This window comes from Myotis nattereri (assembly GCF_964212035.1).
Source record: "Myotis nattereri genome assembly, chromosome: 1".
Lineage (NCBI taxonomy): Eukaryota > Metazoa > Chordata > Mammalia > Chiroptera > Vespertilionidae > Myotis > Myotis nattereri.
The window spans coordinates 148,301,795-148,327,538 of NC_138075.1; the positions used below are offsets into that span (position 1 = coordinate 148,301,795).

Here is a 25,744-nt window from a genome sequence, read left to right on the forward strand (position 1 = left end):
GAAATAAAGCAGATAGGAAAAACAAAGAGTCCCATATTTCCATATGTAAAATTATTTTAAACTAGAGGCCTGGTGTACAAAATTCATGCATGGGTAGGGTCCCTAGGTCTGGCCAGCAATCAGGTCTGATCTGGGCCTTCTGGCTGCCAGCTAGGGCCTTCCTTCATTCTGTGCCACCCCTTGGTGGTCAGTGCATGTCATAGCAAGTGATAGAACTCTCGGTCTCCTGGTCGAACTCCCACGGGGACACTTTGCATATTAGCCTTTTATATATATACTAGTGGCTCTGTGCACAAAATTCGTGCATGGGGGAGGGGATGTTCCTCAGCCCGGCCTGCACCCTCTCCAATCTGGGACCCCTCGAAGGATGTCCTACTGCCAATTTACAGGGATTGGGCCTAAACTGGCAGTCGGACATCCTTCTCGCAATCCGAGACTGCTGGCTCCTAACCACTCACCTGCCTGCCTGCCTGCCTGCCTGATTACCCCTAACCACTCTGCCTGCAGGCCTGCTTGCCCCCAAATACCCCTCCCCCCCGCCAGCCTGATCACCCCCAACAGCCCCCCATGCAGGTGTGCTCGCCCCCAACTGCCTCCCCTGCCAGCCTGCTCACCCCCAACTGCCCCCCCCCACTCACCCCCACCTCACCTCCCCACTGGACTGCTCGCCCCCAACTGCCCCCTTGCTGGCCTGCTCACTCCAAACTGCGCCCCCTTGCTGTCCAGATCATCTCCAACTGACCCCCACTGATGGCCTGCTTGCCCCCAACTGGTCCCCCTGCTGGTCTGCTTAACCCCAATGGCCCAGTCCCCCACCAGCCTGATCACCCACAACTGCCTTCTCTTCTTGGCCTCTAACTGCCTCTACCTTGGCCCCACCACCATGGCTTTGTCCAGAAGAACGTCTGGAAGGTCTCCTGGAAGGTCTCCCAGTGTAATTAGCATATCACCCTTTTATTAGTATAGATAGAGGCCTGGGGCATGGGTGGAACAGGTTGGTTTGCCCTGAAGAGTGTCCCAGATCAGGGTGGGGGTTCCCTTGGGGTGTGGGGAAGCCTGGGCGAAGGGCCTGTGGTGGTTTGCAGGCCAGCCACGCCCCCATGGGGTGAGGGACCCTGCTGGGGGTTTGTGGCCAGCCTGGGTGAAGGGCTGAGGGCTGTTTGCAGGTTGGTCAAGCCCCCTTCAGGGTGGGGGTCCCCACTGGGGTGCCTGGCCAGCCTGTGTAAGGGGCTGAGGGCTGTTTTGAGGCTGGCCACAGCCCCCTCAAGGTGGGGGGCCCCAACTGGGGTGCCTGGCCAGCCTGGGTGAGGGGCTGATGACTGTTTGCAGGCTGGCCACCCAAGCTCCCAGCCTCTCCTTTTTTTCTTTTTTTTTCCCAACACCTCCTTGAGCGGAGGGAAGCAGGTATCTGGGATTTATTTATCTTCTATAATTGAAACTTTGTAGCCTTGAGTGGAAGCCAGGGCTGGCCAGGACGGGCGGGAAGCTTGGCTTCCTCCATCTCCGGGAGCAACCCAAGCCTCCTGCTTACTCCAGCTCCATGGTCGCCGCTATCTTGGTTGGGTTAATTTGCATACTTGCTCCTGATTGGCTGGTGGGCATGGCTTGAGGGTGTAGCAGAGTGACACCAATTTGCATGTTTCTCTTTTATTAGTGTAGACTAGAGGCCTACATTAGTGTAGACTAGTGTAGACAGGAAAAGGGGTGTCCCTCAGCCCGGCTTGTACTCTCTTGCAGTCTGGGAGCCATCAGTCAGACATCCACCACTGCTGCACTTGCCAGCTGTGAATCCAGCTCAGTGCTTCTGGCTGAGTGGTGCACCCCTTGTGGGAGCACACTGACCATGAGAGGGCAGCTCCTGCTTGAGCGTCTGCCCCCTGGTGGTCATGTGCATCATAGCGGCCAGTTGTTCCACCATTCAATCAATTTGCATATTAGCCTTTTATTATATAGGATAGGCTAGATTAGTAGGTTTGTGATGCTATCTGAGGTACATTTGAACTACATCCTCAGCAACTTTGCCAGTGAAACTAGCTTCCAAGGGAAATTTACCTTAATGTTGGTATAGTAGGAATTGATACTGAGATATCCTAAACCTAGGTTTTCAGTATGCTGCCTATACCAGTGATGGTGAACCTATAACATTCGTGTCAGAGGTGACACGTGAACTCATTTTTTTGGTTGATTTTATAACTCAGTAAAAGGTTGTATTGTACCTTCTTCCAAAAGGTCTCACAGGATGGTTTCTGAATAGTCACACCTAGAATTATACCTGTGAATGAATCCCTCCAACTTGCCTAGGTCTTCTTACTTGCTTCCCTTGCAGAGCCATTTTAACTCAGGTTTATTTTATTATTAAAAAAAATATGTTTTTGGTGTGGTTTTGCTAAAGTTTTCTGAAGGATTTTGATTTTATAACATTTTATTGAGTTTTATATTCTTCCCTTTTTTTACTGGTTTATTCTAAATTATGGGCTCTAATTTTCTCCAAAGGAATATATTTAATTTAGGAAGCCATAGAAGATTGCTAGTGATTCTTATTCTTTATTTAAATTTAAAAAATGAAAACAAAACATTAATAAAATAATATAAAGTTCTATGAGGAAGTTAGTTTTTAAATGTTATTTTTTGTTTTTAAAAAAGTCTACTACAGTAATAATAATCAGCCAGCATCAAACAAATTTTGACTTAAATGGAAAGTGAGCTGCCAAGAAATGCTTTGTATATCCTAAATGCCAGCGTTAGGCTTCTTCTCAAGCAGTACTTCATAGCAGCTGAGTACTGAACTCAAAGTTCTGAACATGTTTTCAATATTTATAGTCACAACAGAAAAATAGTTCTTAGTCACCCAAACACCAAGCCAAGGTTGTGCATATTTACAATTTATCTATGGGTCAGGAGCAAATTAAAATTTAGAAGAAATATATCACAATCCTGTAATAAGGCAGTCACCAACAAAACCTGAAGAAAAAAAAATAATGTATCACTATTCCTTTCTACCAAGTTTTATGCCCCCTCAACTTCCTGCCCACTGCTGAAAACCATTTTGAAGAACATAAACTTTGTAAAATTAAACGAATAGATATTATATTCAGTAATATCAACTATGTAACTTAAATATGCATTTATATAATTAAAAACAATATGAAGTTATTTTTTCTTTCCCATCCTGCTACCTCAGCATTGATAATGAAACAGATGGTTTCTTCAACCAGATTGATTTATCAGTCTTTACTGAGTACCTACTATGTTCAAAAGGAAGACGCTAAGCCCTAAAGGGACTGAAATATGCTAAGATATCAGTACTTCAATAAAGACGTGAAACAAATGTGGCCTTCACTGTCCGGTGTCACTCAAATATGTTTTCAGGTCTTTGTTGGTCATACCATCCCTTTGTCAACCAAAGACCTCACCTGGGATTTTAGGGGCCCTGCAATACCTAGGCCATTTAAAGAGATGTGTCTCTTTGGAGCAGTTCAGATGAAACTCTGCAAAACCTCAACAGATGAACAGGTGCTAATTCTGCTGGATGAGAAGCAGTAGAAAGGCAAGTTGTTGTTGATAGGTAAAGTGACCATCATGTTATCTATTAAATACAAATAATGAGGTGTTAGTAATTGTTAAGTATGACAAGAGGTGGAAACATAAGTGACAGACTTGGGGCATTCCTAGGCAAGCCTGGATGGGTGGTCACCTTTATCACCTTCATCAGTGGGAGGTGCTCAGCAGACGAGTACAATGAGGACATGGAGCCAGCGCACAGCTGACTTGCAGAGTTCCCCAGTGATGGTGGGAATCCTGCAGGCCCCACCCGACTTCTGACCAGGGGATAGTAGCAGTGGTGGCTGGCAGTCTGTTCACGCTCATTCCTTTCTGTTCACATGGTCTTTCCAAGTTCAGTGCCGCCTTCACCTCAGACCCTAACACACCCTTCCAGATTCTTGCCTCATCCACCTTACTGCTTCTCGCCTGCCCCAGGTGACTGTCATCCAGTTTTTTGAGACAAAACCATCTAGACTTTCCTCTATTCTCTTTCCACTCTATCTTTACAACATACATTCTGTGGTTTGCTTTTTTTTTTCTTTTTCTTGGCCTTCTGTTTTTATTGCTAAAAGCCTTTCCAAACAGGCTCTTGCAAATCAAATAGTTTTGGTTTTCAAATTTATTGTGGTCATGAAAAGCGTATTTTGGAAGTAAAAAACAGCTTTTCTTCCCCCCTGCATTCCCTTAGTGTTTCTCATGGTAATGTGGATACCACAATGTGGAAATCGCTAGCCTATGGGGAAATGCGGACGGACAGAGGTTAATAATTCTACGGATTATCTCTATTGATACCAATGCTCTTGATGGGCCATATACCTACTAAAACTCTTATTGTTTAGGCATTAGCTTAGTTAATGCTCACAAGAATTCCATGAGATAGTCATTATCTCTATTTTGCAGCTAGAGAAAGTCAGGTTTCAGTGGTAGGAGTAGAGAAAAGAGGCAGTATGGCCCCGCCTGCATGGCCCAGTGGTTGAGCTTCAACCTATGAACCAGGAGGTCATGGTTCAATTCCTGGTCAGGGCACATACTCAGGTTGCAGGCTCGACCCCCCCAGTGTGGGGCCTGTAGGAGGCAGCCAATCGATGGCTCTCTGTTATCATTGATGTTTCAATCTCTCTCCCCATCTCCATTTCTCTCTCTGAAATCAATAAAAAAAATTTTTTAAAAAAAGAGGCAGTATGATATAGTGAAAACAAGCTTTGTACTGAATTCTAGTGTCAGTTCTGCCTTAGACTCTCATGTATACAATGAGGAAATTTATTTTGAAAACTCTTCAAATTAAGATTTTAACTAGAGGTCAACACCCTTATTTAAAACCTTGTGGCTAGTTGAATGTTGGAATTCATATTTGTGCCATGTAATAGAGTAAAAACACTTCGTATTATTAACTGCAGTGGGATCTGGGGCCTCAAATGATAATCAAACTAATACTTCCGCAGCAATAGTTTCATAGAGAGAAAAAGAAAGATTATTTTAAAAACCTCCTATCAGTTCAGGTTAGATGGTAATGTTAACTTGGTTTATTTTGAACATGTAAAAAGTTTTTATTTTTCAGAGTTCTTTCAATTTTATAATTGTGGAAGCTGGACTAGTGAAAGGATTGGGGTAGAGTTATCATCAGTGATGCAAAATATTTTATTATATTATTAATAATAATGTCAGGCTCATAGAATTGATGTGTAGAGTGAGACATTACCTGAGAAAAGCTGTATTACCTAGAAAATTTTCAAGCACTCCATTAGGCTAATAATTATTTATAATGATTACACTACTGGGTTTTCTACTTGGTTTTGGTTTCAGAGACCTAATAATCATTGAGCGCACAGAGGCACATGGCTTCATTAGGTTGTTCTGAGAGATGGTGAGCTGGTGGGTCTAATCATTGTCATAAGCCACATAAAGGGAGTGCCAGTGGCCAATCATGAATCAGGACTTAGGTCCAATTTCTCAAATTCCTGGCGATACTTGAATGGAAGGGAGACTACTAAGAATTCAAAGACCATTCTTTACAGTAGGTTCCAATATGATAAGAGAAAAGCAGAGCAACAGCAGTGATAACGCAGATGTGCCACGCCTCCCACAAGAACAATGAGCTGAAGGTGGGCTTTAGAAAGCTAGACTTTTACACGGACACTAGCTCAATAGATTCAGTGCTTCGAGGTATGACAACTGGTATCCAACAGTGGTGTATCTTGGTAATTCAGTTTGCTTAGGCAATTTACTGTTTTTAAAAACTGAAAATATATGCATACAAATTAGGTTCTTAAGGTCTAACAAACTTTATACTTATATATAAAGTTTATACCTAAAGGTATAAATCTTATGTATAAACTTTATATGTAGCCTTTAATAGAATCCTTGAATAATAAAGGCGAATATGATTCTTCTAGAAGGTAAGGAGAGGAAAGACTATCCAGGCATGCCTGCCTCCTCTCTCTGTGCTATTTTAATATGGCTGGTCATATCTTTATTCAGAAGTCATCTCGTTAAAGCAAGCATGCAAACTGGAAAGATGAGAATTATTACTAAAAAAATGATAACAACTCAGGGGTAATTTCTGATCTTTGTCATGGACAAAAAGCAGTGCTGGGACTTAGCAGATGATGGACGGTGTTAGCCTCTGTATAAAGCCACAGAGAGGAGAGGAGATGCAGATGGGGCCTGGGCTGAAGATGAGGTCAGAGAGCAGAAAGGCTGAGCTGAGGAGTGGAGGTGACAGCAGCGAGGACGATACTTTTTAAAATCTCCAAATCTAAACATCACAGTGGTTCTGCTGTTGGCAGATTGGCAGCATCTTAAAGTAAAAATAGGGCTGTGATTTATGGCAGATAGGACACCCTCGTGGGTATGCTTTGGCTCATGACGTTAGGAGGTTAATAGTCTGTGATTGCTTAGCCCAGTTGATAAAAGCAGTGGTCATAAAACAGGATCTATGATCCTTCAAGATAAGAGTCGGAGCTCACAGGTGACGGGCAGATTGGCCTGACCTTAAGGACAGAACATACTTCTGCTGTGGGGTGGAGTTTCTCAGAAACAAAAGGGGAAGGGACTGGTTTTATCTTGACTGAATTTACATTAATATCAGTCCTATTCAAGGACACTGCCTTCCTGATGCTGCCAACAGCAGAAATACAGAGAGTAAGAAACCGGTTATATGGCCTCAGCAGCCTTCTGCTGCAGGAGGTCAGGCTCCTGGCGTGGGAAAGGAGAAGATTGCATGGAAAGAGCGCCCTGCCTTTCTCCCCCGCATTGCTCCGTGTGGGGTGGGAGGCCTCACTGTTATCTCCCCTTCCTCTTCCTCAACCCTCCCACTCTCCACACATTGTGCCTAGGGCTCCAGTACAGAGTGTAGGCAGCACTGGAGCGAGCCCAGAGGAGCTGCCCTTCCTGCAGTTTTTAATGGCGGCAAACAAAGGTGATGGAGATTCTGGGGAGTTTTGACACACTAATTAGCTCACAGATGAGACATTCTAAGGCGCTCCCTTTGCAACATAGCAGTCCTGCGTGAGCGTGAGGCTTTGGATTTCGCACGGAGCAGTTATTTTGGCTCTGATCAGCGGCCCCGGCTGGACCCTTAGTTTCCCTTAACCTCCTGGATAATGCGCGTCATTGCACAGGAGGGCAGGGGGAAATGTATCTCCACTTGTGGCCAATTAAAAATAAATAGAAAGCAAAAACCTCCGAGAATGCTGGGATGATAACTGAGTGAGTGTGTTGCCTTTGGAGATAAAGATGATCACAGTTTTACTTAGGCAGATAAAACAAGAATGTCAAGTACCCAGTGGAAGTGAGCAGAGAGCCAGCACTGGCCATTTAGGGTGCCCTTTCAGAACTCGTCTTTTAAATTCCTGGTCTCCCCGCTGTTCTTCTAGGCAAAGATGGCTCAGATGTGTGCCTACCTGAAATCCAAAAGTAGCAATGCATTTAGAATAATAAAGAAGGAAAATGGGCACAATTTTTTTCCTTTCTTTTTTTAATGACGAGTCAGCCATTCTGGTCAGGTGTATGGGCTGGAACTAACCAGATGACTGCATCTTTTGCTTTGCTTGAAGGTTTTGAATTATTTTTTTAAATTCAGCGAACATACTTTATTTGAAGTCTTCGAAACCTTGTTTCTTTCAAGACATTTTTAAAGCAGTTTTTAAGTAGAGTTTACAACCAAATTAAGGGAAGGTACCAAGATTTAACACATACCCCCTGCTCCCGCACTTACATAGTTTCTCCCATTACCAATATCACTGCCCCAAATAATACCTCTTTTTTTTTTTTTCTAAACCATGGATGAACTTATATTGACACATCATAATACCCAAGGTCTATAGTTTACCTTCGGGTTAATTCTTGGTTGTACATTCTGTGGATCTCAACAAATCGTATATGAAGCATTTCCAAGGCTCTAAAAGTCCTCCGAACTTCACCTAGTCATCTCTTCCTCCTCCTCACTACCCAGCTCAGGCAACCACTGATCTCTTTATTGTCTCTATAATTTTGCCTCTTCCAAAATGTCACATAGTGGGAATTATACAGGATGTAGCCTTTTCAGATTGGCTTCTCTCATTTAGTAATATGCATTGACGTGTTCTCCCTCTCGTTTTATAGCTGCATAGCTTATTTCTTTTTTCTTTTTTCTTTTTTATTTATTTTTTATTTTTTTTATTTTTTTTATTATTAGTTAAGGTATTACAAATGTGTCCTCATCCCCCCCATTAACCCCCAACCTCCCCCCCACACACACACAAACTCATGCTCCCATCCCCCTGTTGTCCATGTCCATTGGTTTGGCTTATATGCATGCATACAAGTCCTTCAGTTGATCTCTTCCCCTTACCCCCACCCTCCCCTACTTTCCTTCTGGGGATTGATAGCCTGATTGCTGTTTCTCAGTCTTTGGGTCTGTCCCTTTTCATCAGTCTATGTTGTTCTCTATAATCCACAAATGAGTGAGATCATGTGGTATTTATCTTTCTCTGACTGGCTTATTTCACTTAGCATAATGCTCTCCAGTTCCATCCATGCTGTTGCAAAAGGCAAGAGTTTCTTTTTTTTTTTTTTTTTACCGCAGCATAGTATTCCATTGTGTATATGTACCACAGTTTTCTAATCCACTCATCTGCTGATGGGCACTTAGGCTGTTTCCAAATCTTAGCTATGGTGAATTGTGCTGCTATGAACATAGGGGTGCATATATCCTTTTTGATTGGTGTTTCTGGTTTCTTGGGATATATTCCTAGTAGTGGGATCACTGGGTCAAATGGGAGTTCCATTTTTAGTCTTCTGAGGTAGCTCCATACTGTTCTCCACAGTGGCTGCACCAGTCTGCATTCCCACCAGCAGTGCAAAAGGGTTCCTTTTTCTCCACATCCTCTCCAACACTTGTTGTTTGTTGATTTGTTGATGATAGCCATTCTGACAGGTGTGAGATGATAACGCATTGTCGTTTTGATTTGCATCTCTCGTATAATTAGTGACTTTGAGCAGGTTTTCATATGTCTTTCGGCCTTCTGTATGTCCTCTTTCGAAAAGTGTCTATCTAGGTCCATTGCCCATTTTTTTGTTGGATTGTTTATCTTCCTTTTGTTAAGTTTCATGAGATCCCTGTAAATGTTGGAAATTAAACCCTTATCGGTGGTATCATTGGCAAATATGTTCTCCCATGTAGTGGGTCTTCTTGTTGTTTTGTTGATGGTTTCCTTTGCTGTGCAAAAGCTTTTTATTTTGATGTAGTCCCATTTGTTTATTTTCTCTTTAGTTTCCATTGCCCTAGGAGCATTATCAGAGAAGAAATTTCTTCGGCATATGTTTGCGATTTCACTGCCTGTGGCTTCCTCTAGTATTTTTATGGTTTCCCGTCTTACGTTTAAGTCTTTTATCCATTTTGAGTTTATTTTTGTGTATGGTGTAAGTTGGTGATCTAGTTTCATCTTTTTGCATGTATCTGTCCAATTTTCCCAACACCATTTATTGAAGAGACTGTCTTGACTCCATTGTATGCTCTTGCCTCCTTTGTCGAATATTAATTGGGCATAGTGGTTTGGGTCGATTTCTGGGGTCTCTATTCTATTCCATTGATCTATATGTCTGTTCTTGTGCCAGTACCAAGCTGTTTTAAGAACAGTGGCTTTGTAATACAGTTTGATATCTGGTATTGAGATCCCACCTACTTTGTTCTTTCTCAGGATTGCTGCAGCTATTCGGGGTCTTTTTTTTATTCCAGATGAATTTTTGGAACGTTCGTTCTAGGTCTGTGAAATATGCCGTTGGTAATTTAATGGGGATTGCATTGAATCTATAAATTGCTTTGGGTAGTATGGACATTTTGATGATGTTGATTCTACCAATCCATGAACACGGTATATTCTTCCATCTGTTTATGTCTTCCTCTATCTCTTTTTTCAGTGCCCTGTAGTTTTCAGCATATAAGTCTTTTACCTCCTTAGTTAAGTTTATTCCTAGGTATTTTAATTTTTTTGGTGCAATGGTAAATGGGATTGCTTCTGTAGTTTCACTTTCTGTAAGTTCACTATTGGTGTAAAGAAATGCCATGGATTTCTTAGCATTAATTTTGTATCCTGCTACATTGCCGAATTCATTTATTAAGTCTAATAATTTTTTGATGGAGTCTTTAGGGTTCTGTATGTACAGTATCATGCCATCTGCAAATAAGGACAGTTTTACTTCTTCTTTTCCAATCTGGATGCCTTTTATTTCTTCTTCGTGTCTGATCGCAATGGCTAGTACTTCCAGTACTATGTTGAACAGGAGTGGTGAGAGGGGGCATCCCTGTCTTGTTCCTGTTTTTAGGGGGAATGGTTTTAGTTTTTGCCCATTGATTATGATGTTGGCTGTGGATTTGTCATATATGGCTTTTATTATGTTGAGGTAGGATCCCTCAATTCCTATCTTACTGAGAGTTTTTATCAAGAAAGGGTGTTGGATTTTGTCAAATGCTTTTTCCGCATCTATTGATATGACTATGTGGTTTTTTTCTCTCAATTTGTTTATGTGATGTATCACGTTTATTGATTTGCAGATATTGTACCATCCTTGCATCCCTGGGATAAATCCTACTTGGTCATGGTGTATGATCTTTTTGATGTACTGCTGGATCCGATTTGCTAGGATTTTTTTGAGGATTTTGGCATCTATGTTCATGAGGGATATTGGCCTATAATTCTCTTTCATTGTATTGTCTTTATCTGGTTTTGGGATTAAGGTGATGTTGGCTTCATAGAATGAGCTGGGAAGTGCTCCTTCCTCTTGGATCTTTTGACATAGTCTGAGGAGGATAGGTTTTAGGTCTCCTTGAATGTTTGGTAAAACTCCCCTGTGAAGCCATCTGGCCCCGGGCTTTTGTTTGCTGGAAGCTTTTTGATTACTGCTTCGATTTCCTCCATAGTTATTGGCCTATTGAGATTTTTAGATTCTTCCTGGTTAAGTTTTGGAAGGTTGTATTTATCTAGGAATATGTCCATTTCCTCCAGGTTGTCTAGTGTGTTGGAGTAGAGTTGTTCATAGTATTTTCTAACAATCCTTTGTATTTCTATGGGGTCTGTTGTTATTTCTCCTCTTTCATTTCTGATTTTGTTTATTTGGGTCCTCTCTCTTTGTTTCTTGGTGAGCCTGGCTAGAGGTGTATCAATCTTGTTTATCCTTTCAAAGAACCAGCTCTTGGTTTTGTTGATCTTTTGTATTGTTTTTTTGGTCTCTATGTCATTTATCTCCGCTCTGATCTTTGTTATTTCCTTCCTTCTGCTTACAGTGGGCTTTTTTTGTTGCTCTCTTACTAACTCTTCGAGTTGTAGAGTTAGGTCATTTATTCTCATTGTTTCTTGTTTCTTGCAGTAGGCTTGTAGAGCTATGAACTTCCCTCTCAAGACTGCTTTTGCTGTGTCCCATAGGTTTTGGATTGTTGTGTTTTCATTGTCATTTGTTGCCATGATGTTTTTTATTTCTTCTTTGATCTCACTGGTGACCCAGTCGTTGTTTATTAGCATGCTATTTAGTCTCCATGTGTTTGATTTTTTTGGATTGTTTTTGTTGTAGTTGATTTCCAGTTTTATGCCTTTGTGGTCTGAGAAGATACTTGATATGATTTCAATTTTCTTGAATTTGAAGAGACTTTGTCTGTGACCCAATATATGGTCTATCTTTGAAGATGACAAATGTGCACCTGAGGAGAATGTATATTCTGTGGCTTTGGGGTGAAATGTTCTGAAGATGTCAATTAATTCCATCTGATCTAGTGAGTCATTTAGGATTGATGTTTCTTTGCTGAGTTTCTGTTTAGAGGATTTGTCCAGTGGCGATAATGGGGTGTTAAGGTCCCCTACTATGATTGTATTGCTGTCAATCTCTCCCTTGATCTTCTCCAGAAGATTTCTTACGTATTTGGGTGCTCCTATATTGGGTGCATATATATTTACCAGAGTTATTTCTTCTTGTTGGACTGCTCCCTTTAGTATTATGAAGTGGCCTTCTTGATCTCTTTTTATGTCCTTCACTTTGAGATCTAATTTGTCAGATATAAGTATTGCTACCCCGGCTTTTTTTTCACTTCCATTGGCCTGAAAAACCTTTTTCCGTCCCTTCACCATCAGTCTGTGTGCGTCTTATTTTCTGAGATGGGTTTCCTGTAGACAGCAGATATATGGGTCATGTTTTCTTATCCACTCATTTACCCTATGCCTTTTGACTGGGGAATTTAATCCATTTACATTTAAAGTTATTATTGATAGAAACTTGTTAGTCGCCATTTTTGTTCTTTACCACTGCGTTCCTTCTTTGTTTCCTGTTTTTTCTATTTACAACAGACCCTTTAGCATTTCTTGCATTGCTGGTTTGGTTGTAATAAACTCCCGTAGACTGTTTTTGTCTGTGAAGCTCCTGATTTGACCCTCAATTTTGATTGATAGCCTTGCTGGGTATAGTATTCTTGGATTCAGACCCTTCCTTTGCATGACTTTGTATATTTCATTCCATTCCCTTCTTGCCTGATGTGTTTCTGTTGAGAAATCGGTCGCTAGTCTGATGGGGGATCCTTTGTAGGTAACTTTCTGTCTCTCTCTGGCTGCTTTTAAGATTCTTGCTTTGTCGTTGGTGTTTGCCAATTTAATTATTATGTGCCTTGGTGTCGGTCTTTTCGGGTTTATTTTGTTTGGGACTCTGTGAGCTTCTTGGATTTGTGTGAGTTTTTTCCTCCCTATATCAGGGAAATTTTCTGTTACTACTTTTTCAAACAGGTTTTCTATTCCTTGCTCAGTTTCCTCTCCTTCTGGCACCCCTATTATTCAGATGTTGTTTCGTTTAGCATTGTCCCTGAGTTCTCTTAGGCTCTCCTCCTGCTTTTTAATTTTTTTTTTCTAGAAGCTATTCTGTTTGGGTATTTTTTTCTACCTTGTCTTCTAGATCGCTGATGCGGTCCTCTGCTTCTTCTAGTCTACTGTTGGTGCTTTCTATTGAGTTCTTTATGGCAGTGATGTCGTTTTTCATTTCTTCTTGGTTTCTCTTCATTTCCTCTTGGTTCTTCTTCATTTCCTCTTGGTTCCTACACATATTGTTGAATTGGTCTTCCATTCTTTTCATCCACCTTATGGCCTTTACTCTGAATTCTTTCTCTGACAGGTTGCTTGCCTCCATTGCCTCCATTTCGTTTACTTCCTTTTCTGATGATGCCTGTTTTTCTTTCATATTTGGGTTAGTTCTTTGTTTCACCATGATTTCTCTTCTCAAGGTGTTTGGTTATGTAGTTCTCTCTCTGCTTTAGGGGATGTCCAACCTTTCCGTGAGAAGAAGCAGTGCTCGTCTGAGTTCAGGCAGTCAGGCTGCTTGAGATCCCTTGTTTCCAGGTTAGTAGCTGGTCTCTGTATGCCGGCAACAACCACCCAAGATGGCGCAGTCTCCGCTGCTTAGCTGGCGCACCACGAGAGGCTTCAGCCGCAGTCTCCAACTGTCCTTTTTTTCCCCTGGGGGTTCTCGGTCTTTCCTAGCTGCAGACAGTCTCTCAGCGGAAAATCCTCTGCCTATTCGGGCTGCATGTTACCCGTTTCAGCTGTTCACCCTTATCTGCTCCAGGACAAGGCACAGGACACGTCCGTTTATACCTCCGCCATTTTCCCTCCTCCTAGCTTATTTCTTTTTAGAACGAAATAATTTTCTGTTTTATCCATTCACCAACTGGAGGACATCTTGGGGAATTATGAATAAAGCTGCTGTAAACCTCTGTGTGCAATTTGTGTGGACATGTTTTAAACCCCTTTGGTTAAATACCAAGGAGAGTGATTGCTGGATCCTATGGTAAGAGTCTGTTTATAAGAACTGCCAAGCTGTCTTCCCAAGTGGCTTTACATCCCCAACAGCAATGATGACAGTTCCTGTCGCTCCTCATCCTCACCAGCATTTGGTGCTGTCAGTGGTCCAGATTTTGGCATTCTTTGTAGGTGTCTAGTGGTATCTCCTTTTAATTTGCATCTCATTGATAACATATGACGTAGAGCATCTTTTCATATATGACTTCCATCTGTATATATTATTTGGTGAGGTACCTGTTAAGGTCTTTGGTCCATTTTTTAATCTGGTTGTTTTCTTGTTGCATTTTGAGCGTTCTTTGTATATGTTGGATAATATACCTTTGTCAGATATGTCTTTTGCAAATATTTGTTCTCAGCTGTGGCTTGTCTTCTCACTTAGCACTGTCTTTCACAGGGCAGAAGTTTTTAGTATAAAGTCCAGATTGTCAATTATTTCTTTCATGGAGCATGCCTTTGGTGTTGTATCTAAGAAGTTATCTTCACATCCAAGGTCATCTAGGTTTTGCTCTATTTTATCTTCTAGGAGTTTTATAGTTGCATATTTTACATTTTGGTCTAGTTTCAAGTTTTGTGAATGGTACAGGGTTTGTGTCCAGACTTATTTATTTATTATTTTTTTACATGTGGATATTCACTTGTTCCAGCACTATTTTGTTTATAAAACGCAAAAAAAAACTGTCCTGCTCCATTGTATTGCCTTTGCTCCTTTGTCAAAGATCGTTAATTATATTTATGTGGGTCTATTTCTGGGTTATGGTGTCATATTGACCTACGTGTTTTTTTGTTTTTGTTTTTGTTTGTTTTTTTTTGCTACACTGTCTTGATTACTGGTGCTCTGTAGTAAATCTTGGAATCAGCTAGTATCAGTACTCCAACTTTGTTTTTCCTCTTTCAACATTGTGTTGGCTATTGTGGGCCATAGATGCTTAGAATTAGTGGTGTTGGTGGTGGGTAATCTGTACTTGGTTGTATTTATAAATGATGTCACAAAATAATATCCTAGAGACTTATAGAATGATGTAGCTTATCAAGATGCCTCCCTCTCAGGAAAATCTTAAAATCATTGTATTTTAGATTCTTAGAGTAGAATAGTTAAAATATCAAAACAGTCATTTGAATAGCAATGGATAGAATAGACCAAGTGGTAAACATGTATCCAAGGGCTGTTTAGATGAGAAAAACCACATGATTGATTTCCTCAAAGACAAATTGCACAGAGATGATACATAGATGATTGATTGATGTCAGATAGATAGGACGATGGATAGGTAGATATATCGATCGATACACAGATATTAAAATGTCAATACATGTTTGAAATAGAAAAGAGTAGTAACATTTTAAAAATGTATTAAATAGTATGCCAACCTTTGTCTTAAATTATTTCTAATCATTGAAACCACTCAATGAGCCATGCAGTGTTATCTTGCTTTACACATGAGTTTCAGAAATGTGACATGATTTGTCCAGCAGAACTGAGATTCAAATTAGGCTTATTTGGCTCTAAAGCCTACCTTCTTTCCACTGATTCATATGTTTTATCAAATGAAGATTAATTTTCACTGAATGTTTGTGTTTTGTTTAATAGCTCACTGTATATGTCCAGCCAGAGCAAAAGCACACAGGTGAATATGCTGCCAACATAACTCAAATTGTGTTCGATTATTATGAAGAATACTTTGCTATGGAGTATGCTCTTCCTAAATTAGGTGAGAATCATTTATTTTCTTACTAGTAGCCCGGTGCATGAAATTAATGCTTGGGGGCGGGGGGTTCTCTCAGCCGAGCCTGCACCCTCTCCAATCAGGGACCCCTTGGAGGATGTCCGACTGCCGGCAGTCGGACATCGCTCTTGCAATCTGGGACAGCTGCCTCCTAACTGCTCACCTGCCTGCCTGCCTGATTGCCCCTAACTGCCCTCCCCTGCCAGCCTGATCACCTCTAACTGCCTCTGCTTCAGCCCCCACCACCATGACTTCCTTCCGGACATCCAGAAGATTGCAGGTCAACCTGGTCTAATGAGCATATTACCCTTTTATTAGTATAAATAGATTATATAGGATAGGATTGCTTAAATGGGGGCGGGGAGGGGGCTTTTTCAGCAGGAGGAGATGCTCTTGGCAGACAAAAATACATAATCCCTATATCTGGACTGATAGCCAGCCATATGCACTATACTGCCAAACCGGTCATTAAAAAATTAAACCGCTTTATGCCAGAACCGGTTTGGCTCAGTGGATAGAGCGTCGGCCTGCGGACTGAAAGGTCCCGGGTTCGATTCCGGTCAAGGGCATGTACCTGGGTTGCGGGCACATCCCCGGTGGGAAATGTGCAGGAGGCAGCTGATCCATGTTTCTCTCTCATCGATGTTTCTGACTCTCTGTCTCTCTCCCTTCCTCTCTGTAAAAAATCAATAAAATATATTAAAAAAAAAATTAAACCGCTTTCTTACACCTTACACCAAACAGCTGTTTCCCTTAAAACACCTCCTCAGCCCCCACCTTAGGTTCTGCCTTTGCAGTTCACCCAGATTAGGTTCTGATTGGTCAGTTTCTATGCCAGTCAGCATCAAAAGCTCCACCTCCTAGGCAGCCATTGGCTCCTTCCAGTTCACCCAGATTTAGTTCTGATTGGTTGGTTTCTATGCCAGTCAGCATCTCCAAGCCTATCTCCAGGCCTGATCAGAAATTCAAGGCTGATAAGCAGGTGCCCCAGGCTGTTGGCCAGCAGGCTGAACTGCTGAACTCTTGGAAAGAGAGAGAGGCGCAGCTTCTGGCAAGGCCTGGAGAGAGAGAGAGAGAGGTGAGGGCTGATCAGCAGCTGCCACAGAGGCTGTGGATCAGACTCTGCTTCTCTCTCTGGGCCTCACCAGCAGCCGCGGCAGCTGCTGATCAGCCCTGCCTCTCTCTCCCCAAGAGGTCAGCAGTTCAGCCCGCTGGCAGTTCCCGCCCAGCCTGCTGCATGCACAGCCTGGCGTTCGGTCATCCCTTCGGTCGTTTTGGACATTATGAACACTGGTTCTTTATATATATTTTTTAATATTGTTTTTGTTTTCACCTATGTTAATTCACTTTCTCCAGCTTTATCATACTTAGTTAATACCCATCCCTAAATCTTTTTGTTGTGTGCCCACAGTATGTGTCTAATACTTAGTAGATGTGGAAGGATTCATTCTGGATTCCTCCAAGAATGTTTATATTCTGTTCTCACCTGATAAATATATAGTCCTTTATCTCCAAATAAAAATTAAAGTACTGTACTGCACAAAACTACAGATGTTGATAATGAAGGAACCAGAAATAGCAATCTAGATCAATTTATTTCAAAATTAGTACCCATCCTAATAGCTTATACTGCCTCCTTACCATCAATGAGTTGGGAAATAAGAAGAATAAATAATGCTGTTGAGGTCCCATGTGCATCTAGTTTTTCTATTGTTACACAGGACTAATTCTAGATTTTTCAGCAGTTAAAATAAAACAATGGTGCTCCTTCAATAAATATTTTTTTCTGATGAAGCATTTTATTTATTTTTTAAAATAAACTATATCAGGGGTGGGCAACCTTTTTGTGAGTGCATGCCAAAACCAGCAAAATCTCTGACTCAAAATTCTTCTGCGTGCCCACCCTAATTTTTTGAGAACATGTTACGCCTACTTGACATCTCTTAAGGTGTACGTATGTGAAGAACCTTGAAGAAATAATAAAATTCATTCGAGTGACAAAAACACAGCATATGATGATGAAAAATACATTTATTTTTGATGTATACATGTTATGTAAAATTATTTAAGTATCTAAGATGCACCTACATTGAATTTATCTGAAAAATAAAAAAGTCGATATTAAGAAAAAATTGTAAATGGAAGATTATAAGAGAGGGTTTCGCGTGCCAGTAAAAGTTACTGGCGTGACATGTTTGGCTCGTGTGCCAGGGGTTGCCCACCCCTGAGCTATATCAAAATTGTACTGATACGATATTTCTATCAATAGCAGAAATTCTTTATTGTAACCTCAATGGTATTTGGAAAGACTTTAAATGGAACACCCATATCCATGTCTGATATAATTTTTGATGCAAAGCAGCTGAAATGCCAAATTTTCTACATGGGAATGGCTGTGGCTCTAAGCAAGTATATAGATTTTCTCTTCAATGGCGGTAGATCCAGCTTCTTTTTTGATTGCTTGGAAACTATTATCAATAGAGGACACAGGCAGAGAAACAACTTTTCATCAAAATCAGAATGTTTGGAAACCAAAATGACGGCATGGGTAGTAAACACTTGAAATTGCTGCCTCTCACAACCACTTCAAAAATACAACTAAAAGACAAAACGGACATCATCCAGAACTGCAGGAAGGCTGGCTGAATGGAAATTCTATAACTAGAAGGAAAGAGAAAACCACACTGAGACTCAGAGGAGGTGCAGAAGTTAAGTGCAGAGGTACGGAGGCACACGTAGAAAGGGCTGGCAACTGAGGACGCAGTTGTTTTTTTCAATCGGAAGGGAGACACAGCTCCTGACTGCTCTAACTCCAGTTTCGGGAGAGTCTCTGGGGACCCAGACTCATATGGGGAGAAACTGGACTGCCTGGCAGCGGGCGGAACTTGAGGGCGGCTTTCACTCGGAGGTGCTTACAGCGATTACCACAGGACACTGAGACCCGGGGCCTCTTAGGGCAGGACTGAGGAGCAGCCATAGCTGTTTGCTCCGCCCTGGAGATTCCCTGAGACCCCGCCCCACCCAAGCTGTGCACAGAGGCTTTTGCATATGAATGGCCTGGCCCTCGGCAATCTGAAAATTACCTAACAAACTGCAGCTGGGTCAGAGAGACCCAGAACATCCAAAAGAAGGCCCAAGGCCCCACAGCAGCTTGCATTGCTTCACAGCTGGGCCTTATCTGGGCACCTCCAAACCCCAAACAAAGAAGAGGAATCTGCAGATCTCTCCATAGCTCCTGCTGGGTGGCCTCAAGCAGAGGCTAAATTAGCACCTCCTTAGAGATCCAAGAGCCAGTGTACCCAGTGGTCAGAGTGGGACCATCCAGATTATAACTCCTCAGATCCATAAGGGACACACTCAGGGGGCAGACTCAGTGAGCACCAAAGCCCCACTGAAGCAAGTCTTGCCCCAGAAGGGTGTCTCCAGCACAAAAATTCTCCCACTGTAGACACAGCTAATTCTCACAGCCAGTTGGCATGGAGGTCAATTCCTCCCAGTGATACCTACAACAATCAAGGCTTAACTACAACAAGACTGTGCACAAAGCCCACAAATGGGTGCACCAAGAGTGTCCACCTCAGGTAATTGGGGAGGCTGAGCCACTGGGCCCTATAGGACACCTAGCACAGAAAGCCATTCTATCAACACAGGGAACCATAAAAAATGTGGAGACAAAGAAACAGGTCACAAATGAAAGAAATGGAGGAAAGCAACCTACTGGATATAGAGTTCAAAACCACGGTTATAAGGTTTTTCAAGAATCTTCTAGAAACTGCTGATAAATTTAGTGAGACCCTAGATAAATCTAGTGAGATCCTTGAAGATATGAAAAAGGACCAACTAGAAATTAAGCATACACTGACTGAAATAAAGAATATTATACAGAGATCCAACAGCAGACTAGAGGACTGCAAGAATCAAGTCAAAGATTTGAAATACGAAGAAGCAAAAAACACCCAACCGGAAAAACAAAAAGAGTAAAGAATCCAAAAATATGAAGATAGTGTAAGGAGCCTCTGGGACAACTTCAAGTGTACCAACGTCCAAATTATAGAGGTGCCAGAAGAAGAAAGAGAGCAAGATATTGAAAACCTATTTGAAGAAATAATGACAGAAAACTTCCCCTACCTGATGAAAGAAATAGACTTCCAAGTCCAGGAAGCACAGAGAACCCCAAACAAAAGGAATCCAAAGAGGACCACACCAAGACACATCATAATTAAAATGCCAAGAGCAAAAGACAAAGAGAGAATCTTAAAAGCAGCAAGAGAAAAACAGTTAGTTACCTACAAGGGAGTATCTATATGATTGTCAGCTGATTTCTCCACAGAAACTATGCAGGCCAGAAGGGAGTGGCAAGAAATATTCAAAGTGATGAATGCCAAGAACCTACAAGCAAGGTTATTTTACCCAGTAAAGTGATCATTCAGAACTGAAGGTCAGATAAAGAGTTTCACAGATAAGAAAAAGCTAAAAGAGTTCATCACCACCAAACCAGTATTATATGAAATGCTGAAAGGTATCCTTTAAGAAGAAGAAGAAGAAGAAGAAGAAGAAGAAGAAGAAGAAGAAGAAGAAGAAAAAGGTAAAGATAAAAGTTATGAACAACAAATATATTTCTATCAACAAGTGAATCTAAAAATCAAGTGAATAAATAATCTGATGAACAGAATAAACTGGTGAATATAATAGAATCAGGCATAGAAAGAGAGTGGACTGACAATTCTCGGGGGAAAGGTGTGTGGGGGTGCGGGAAGAGACTGGACAAAAATCATACACCTATGGATGAGGACAGTGGGGGGAGGGGGGGTAAGGGCAGATGGTGGGGTGGGACCTGGGTGGAGAGGAGCTATGGGGAGAAAAACGAGGAACAACTATAATAATTTGAACAATAAAGATTTAATTTAAAAAAAAATCAGAATGTTTAATAAAATGTTCCACACATCAATTTAAAGGTCCTTTTTTCTCTTTATCTCACTTGTACCACCCAAGTAATCCTAGGGAAGTGGAAATCTCACATATTTATTTCTCTGTTCTCTTTGCTTTGTTCCTTCCTCTCCACAAATACTGCTGCCACTATACTACTTACTACAGCCACTACTAAAGTCACTACTATTACTACTTCTTCTACTACTGCAACTGCTACAATTACTATGACGACCACAATTACTATGACGACCACCACTACTACTTCTACCTCTACAACTGCAACAACAGCTACTACTACTGCAATTATTCTTGCTACTGTACTACTACTAAAACTACTATAAGAACTACTACTGAAACAATTACTACTACAACTTTTCTTTCTTGTCTTCATCCTCCTCTTCCTCCTCCCCCATATTTCTACAAGCATTTCAACTCTTTCAGTCCCCCCCCCCCAACCTTTTCAGTATTGATGCCATCTTAGACTTTCCCTAGAAATGACTTCTGTGTTTATTATTACCCCCCCCCAAAAAAATTTAAATTATTCTTCATAATATATGGAAAAATATTGGCCCTTGGGGGGAATACTTCTCCACCTTTTAAGTGGTATTCTTGTGAAAAAAACAAATAAACAAACAAAACCAAACATAAGAATGAAGATAACATGAAAAGGAAACTACAGCCATAATCTTGACCTCCACTTAAGATCTATTTTCATAGATCTTTTTGTCCAGTCTCTTAAAGCTTTTATAAGAAGCTTTAAGAATATTTATTTTAACCAGAAAAGGCCTTTCTTATATGTAACATGGAATTTTAATTTTTCATTTATGTGCCTCATTTAAATTCTATGTAATAATAAATTAGATTTTTATTATAGTTCACTAACTGGACTGTAATTTGTCCAGTAATCAAGCTAAATATTTTCTGTTTTAGGATTTAACATAGACCTGATCAACACATCTTCTGGTCAGATAGTATGTCTAAGATATAAGCCCCAGTGAAAATAAGGAATAGGAAGTTGTGATAAAATTCAACATTTTAGACTTGGAAGGAAATTTAGAGAGAATGTAGTCAATTCCATCTTTTTTTTTTTTTAATGTATTTTTATTGGCTTCAGAGAGAAAGGGAGAGGAAGAGAGAGAGAGAAACATCAATGATAAGAGAGAATCATTGATCGTCTGCCTCCTGCACACCCCCTACTGGGAATGGAGCCCACAACCCAGGCATGTGCCCTTGACCAGAATCAAACCTGGGACCCTTCAGTCTGCAGGCCGACATTCTATCCACTGAGCCAAACCAGCTAGGGCATCAATTCCATCTTGATCCAGCTACTTTAATACATACAACCAGATGGTAAGTTACTCAATTTGTGGGGAGTCAGGTTGACCTCAAATTATACAGAGTTAAGGAAAAAGTAGAATTTCTATTTTCTAATATTGTGTAACCTTAGATAGAAATATATTTTTGTGCACTTGGAAGCTCTGTGCTTCTAAGTCCTCATTTGAAAACGTCATTCTCTTAATTTTTCACAGCTTATCCCCAAAACAGATACTCTGTGTTATCTAAGTGAAAATTATTTAAAAAGCTAATTAAAATGAAGTACAGAGAGGAACAAAAGACACAAAATTACAGAGGTCTTGAAAAGAGCATTGCCATTAGTAAAAATGTGTAATTAGTAAAAATGCTATTAAAACACATGACACATTGATATCTGGAGCCAACAGGAAAAGGGCCATGGAAATTTTGAGTGCACGAAGACTGAAAAGTTATTTTTAGATTTTTTAAAATACATTCACCCAAAGAACTTACGTTGTTAATTTTATGAACAAATGGAAAGAATGTATTTCTCACTGGACCCTTTCTTTTTCCATAGATAAAATTGCTATTCCAGACTTTGGCACTGGGGCTATGGAGAACTGGGGACTCATCACGTACCGGGAAACGAACCTGCTGTATGACCCCCTGGAATCAGCCTCATCCAACAAGCAGAGGGTTGCCACTGTGGTTGCCCATGAACTTGTGCATCAGGTATAGAATCTTAGCTTCAAATGAGCTCATTTTGGAATTGAAATAATTTAGCCAATTGAAAGTAGCCAACTCGAAAAATCCTGCTTGGAAAGTCTTTCTTAGTGCCGATAAATGTTGTACTATAAACTTTTTCCTTTTATTTATTTATTTTATTTTGAATTTAATTCTTTATTGTTGAGACTCTTAAGACACATTGTTTTGCCTTTAGTAAATGCACTTCCTATAACTTTAAATATTCCCAGTAATGCCTAGCTAAAGGCAAGAAACTAAGGAAAATTTAGATCATTTTAAAGCCAGGAGATAAAGGCTGAGAACACCTGCCACTTCTGTGTCAAGTGATAAAATTTACATGAACAAATTAATGTACTGAAGTTTTCTACCAAAGGCACAAGAACTCAACTATGACACTATTGCTTATCATTTCAGTGGTTTGGAAATACTGTGACCATGGATTGGTGGGAAGACTTGTGGCTGAATGAAGGCTTCGCTTCCTTCTTTGAGTTCCTGGGAGTAAACCATGCAGAAGGAGACTGGCAGATGGTGAGTCCTAAGCATACAAGCTCCAAATCTCCGTTTTTCTCATGCAAAGCAGATTGAAGCATTTGGACTATAACCCAGAGTCTGGGGCCAAGGGAAGTGGTGAATCAGGAATTCCACTGTGAGAATGGGGTGGAGCCAGCTGGCTCTACTGCTCTGGACCTCAGAGCCTAGGCCCAGGCCCTAGAGGGCAACTGGCCTCCAGGATCTGGGGATGTCCTCAGTAGAGTCACTCAAGAACATGTGTCAGGGCAGGAAAAAAATAGCTTCGACTGTGCCAACTCTGTTCAAGAAAGTGCCTGTAGTGCTAACCCTCTGAAAAATGTCTAAGCCTAATTTTGTGAATGACTTACCTTACACAGGTTGCTGAAATAGTGCGGTGAAGAGATGAGAGCATAAACTTACCAGTTCAACTCAAGTTCAAATCCTAGATGCTTTGTTTCTTAGGGGCTTCACAGGGAATGTGACCTTGAGCAAGTTACATACCCTCTCTGAGTCAGTTCCACCCTCTACGAGAAAACATTGTTCTCTGTCCTATAAGTTCCCAAAATGCACATGTAATTACTATTATCATACTATGTGTCCCTGAGGGGCCTGGAACAGAGGCTTCTATGAACTCTACAGACATGTCTTTCCAAAAAGCTAGGTCTGTTTGTATTTATATTTAGATAGCGAGAGTATTCTTATCTGTTTATATATATGAAAGTGTGTGTAGATGTGTGAAATTAGAGAATCACAATTGTGTACTGTATAGACTACTGCCCTCTAGTGGACAGAATAAAAAGAATGTTAAATGCTTAAAGCCCTACAGTTTCCAAAATCTACTTTAAAAAATTAATTTGTAACAATTGTTTCTTTACAAATCTAATATACATCAAATTTTTTATCCATGAAACTATTGAAATTTTGGATCGAATAATTCTTGATTGTGGACTGTTCTGTGTCTTGTAGAATATTTAGCAACGTCTTGGGCTTGTATCTACTATATCTACTAGATGCCAGTTTTCCTTCCATTCCAGTTGTAAAACCAAAAATGTCTTCCCATATTTCTAGATGTCCCCTGGGGACAAAAATATAATCTCCTAGTTGAGAACTATCCATCTATGCTAAAAATTGCTGACTTCATAATTTATTGAAATTAAGCTATATAAATGAAAAAAAATGCCTTTTCTATAAAATAAACTGATGTCCTTCTTACAGCAAGATATAATAAATTATAACATTTTAATATTGTTATATATAATCCATTATATTTTTACATTCCAATTTCAGTGTTTTAAAAACACCAATTAAATTCCAGAAGAATTTAGTATGCAATTCTTAAGTAAAATCTAATCACACAATTGAACTCAGTCATTCTTAATTCATTCATTCATTTCTCATTCAGTAAACACTATAAAGAACCTAAAACTGAATAAATAATATCTGCCATTAAGAAGTTCCCAAATTGGTGTCTTGTGGGTGGAAAAAAGGGCAGACAAATAAAGATGCATCATAAGAGAACTTGCTAAGTACCAAAGTAGTGGAGCCTCATTTCACAGGTGAAAATGTGATGCTCAGGGTATATAACATTCCATTGTCTCACAGACAATTGGTAGCACAACTAAGACTGGAGTAAAATTTCCTGACACTGAGAACAGGATTCTGTCTACTTACCTAAAGACTCTACAGGAGCAGAAAAAAATTGAAGTCCAAGTCAAAATTACCTTGATTGGCAGTCATCACTCTAATATTCTGTAACTTTAGGTATAAATATATTTCTGTGTATTTGGAAGCTCTGTACGTCTAAATCCTCATTTGAAAACTTTATTCTCTTCATGCCTCACAGTTTACCTTGATTGACAATAGTACCTTGCCTATTATAAAAGGAAATCATAAAATCTGAAAATGTAAACTAATATTTTTAATTCAGGAAGACCAATAAAGCTTTTGATTTTTTTATTAGTAGTGATTTAACAAGTTAGGTTTTAGAATCTAATTGATTAAGAATCAAAATAATAATAGCTGTGTTAGGTTTTCCCTTTATGCCAGGTACTCTGCCAATTGCTTACCCATGCATTAGCTCATTGAATCAGCTGCGCAATTCTAAAAAGTAGATGCCATCATTACCCTATTTAGCAGGTAAGGGAACTTGTTTGAACTTACACATCGAGGAAATAGAAAGATGAGCTTTGAACCAAGAAAGACTATGGGGCTAGAGTCTAGCTGCTAGACTGCTTAACAACTCTATTTTGTTGAGAAAACAGGACTGGGATGAGAAGATGATTATTAATTGAACTAAAGCAAAAGTAAATGTTTTCTTCAATTAATTATATGTCACCCAAATTCCAATGATTAGTTGAAAAAAAAAATTTTTTAAAGAACTCAAACGTCAATTTTTGGTAAATCAACATGCTTCCTCAATTCTCAGAACAAATCTGGGAGGAGATGATATCATCATTCCCACTGCACAGATATGGAAAACAGGGATTCTAAAGTCTGGCACACGTCTGAAAGCCACACAGAGGTAACAGAGACAGAATCCACAGATGCTGTGTCTTCTTAGCCTGTAATATGGAGGCAAAGTCAAAGGAGTTATAAATAGGAGAAGGTAATGGAATCAGTATAGAAAATTAGTGTAAGATGGGATTGATTTGAACAACCAATGCTTGTTTTAAATAATTGGAATAATTTATA

At 40.3% G+C, this 25,744-nt stretch overlaps 1 protein-coding gene across 1 annotated transcript in view; it reads left to right on the top strand.

Annotated features, from left to right (window-relative positions):
- The window catches only part of ENPEP (glutamyl aminopeptidase), a 97,858-nt gene that overhangs the window by 23,891 nt on the left and 48,223 nt on the right, over positions 1–25,744 (top strand). The window contains exons 4-6 of the mRNA XM_081093676.1: positions 15,442–15,562; positions 22,377–22,531; positions 22,958–23,071. Of these exons, the coding sequence (XP_080949802.1) occupies positions 15,442–15,562; positions 22,377–22,531; positions 22,958–23,071 (390 nt within the window). The remainder of the gene's footprint in view (positions 1–15,441; positions 15,563–22,376; positions 22,532–22,957; positions 23,072–25,744) is intronic.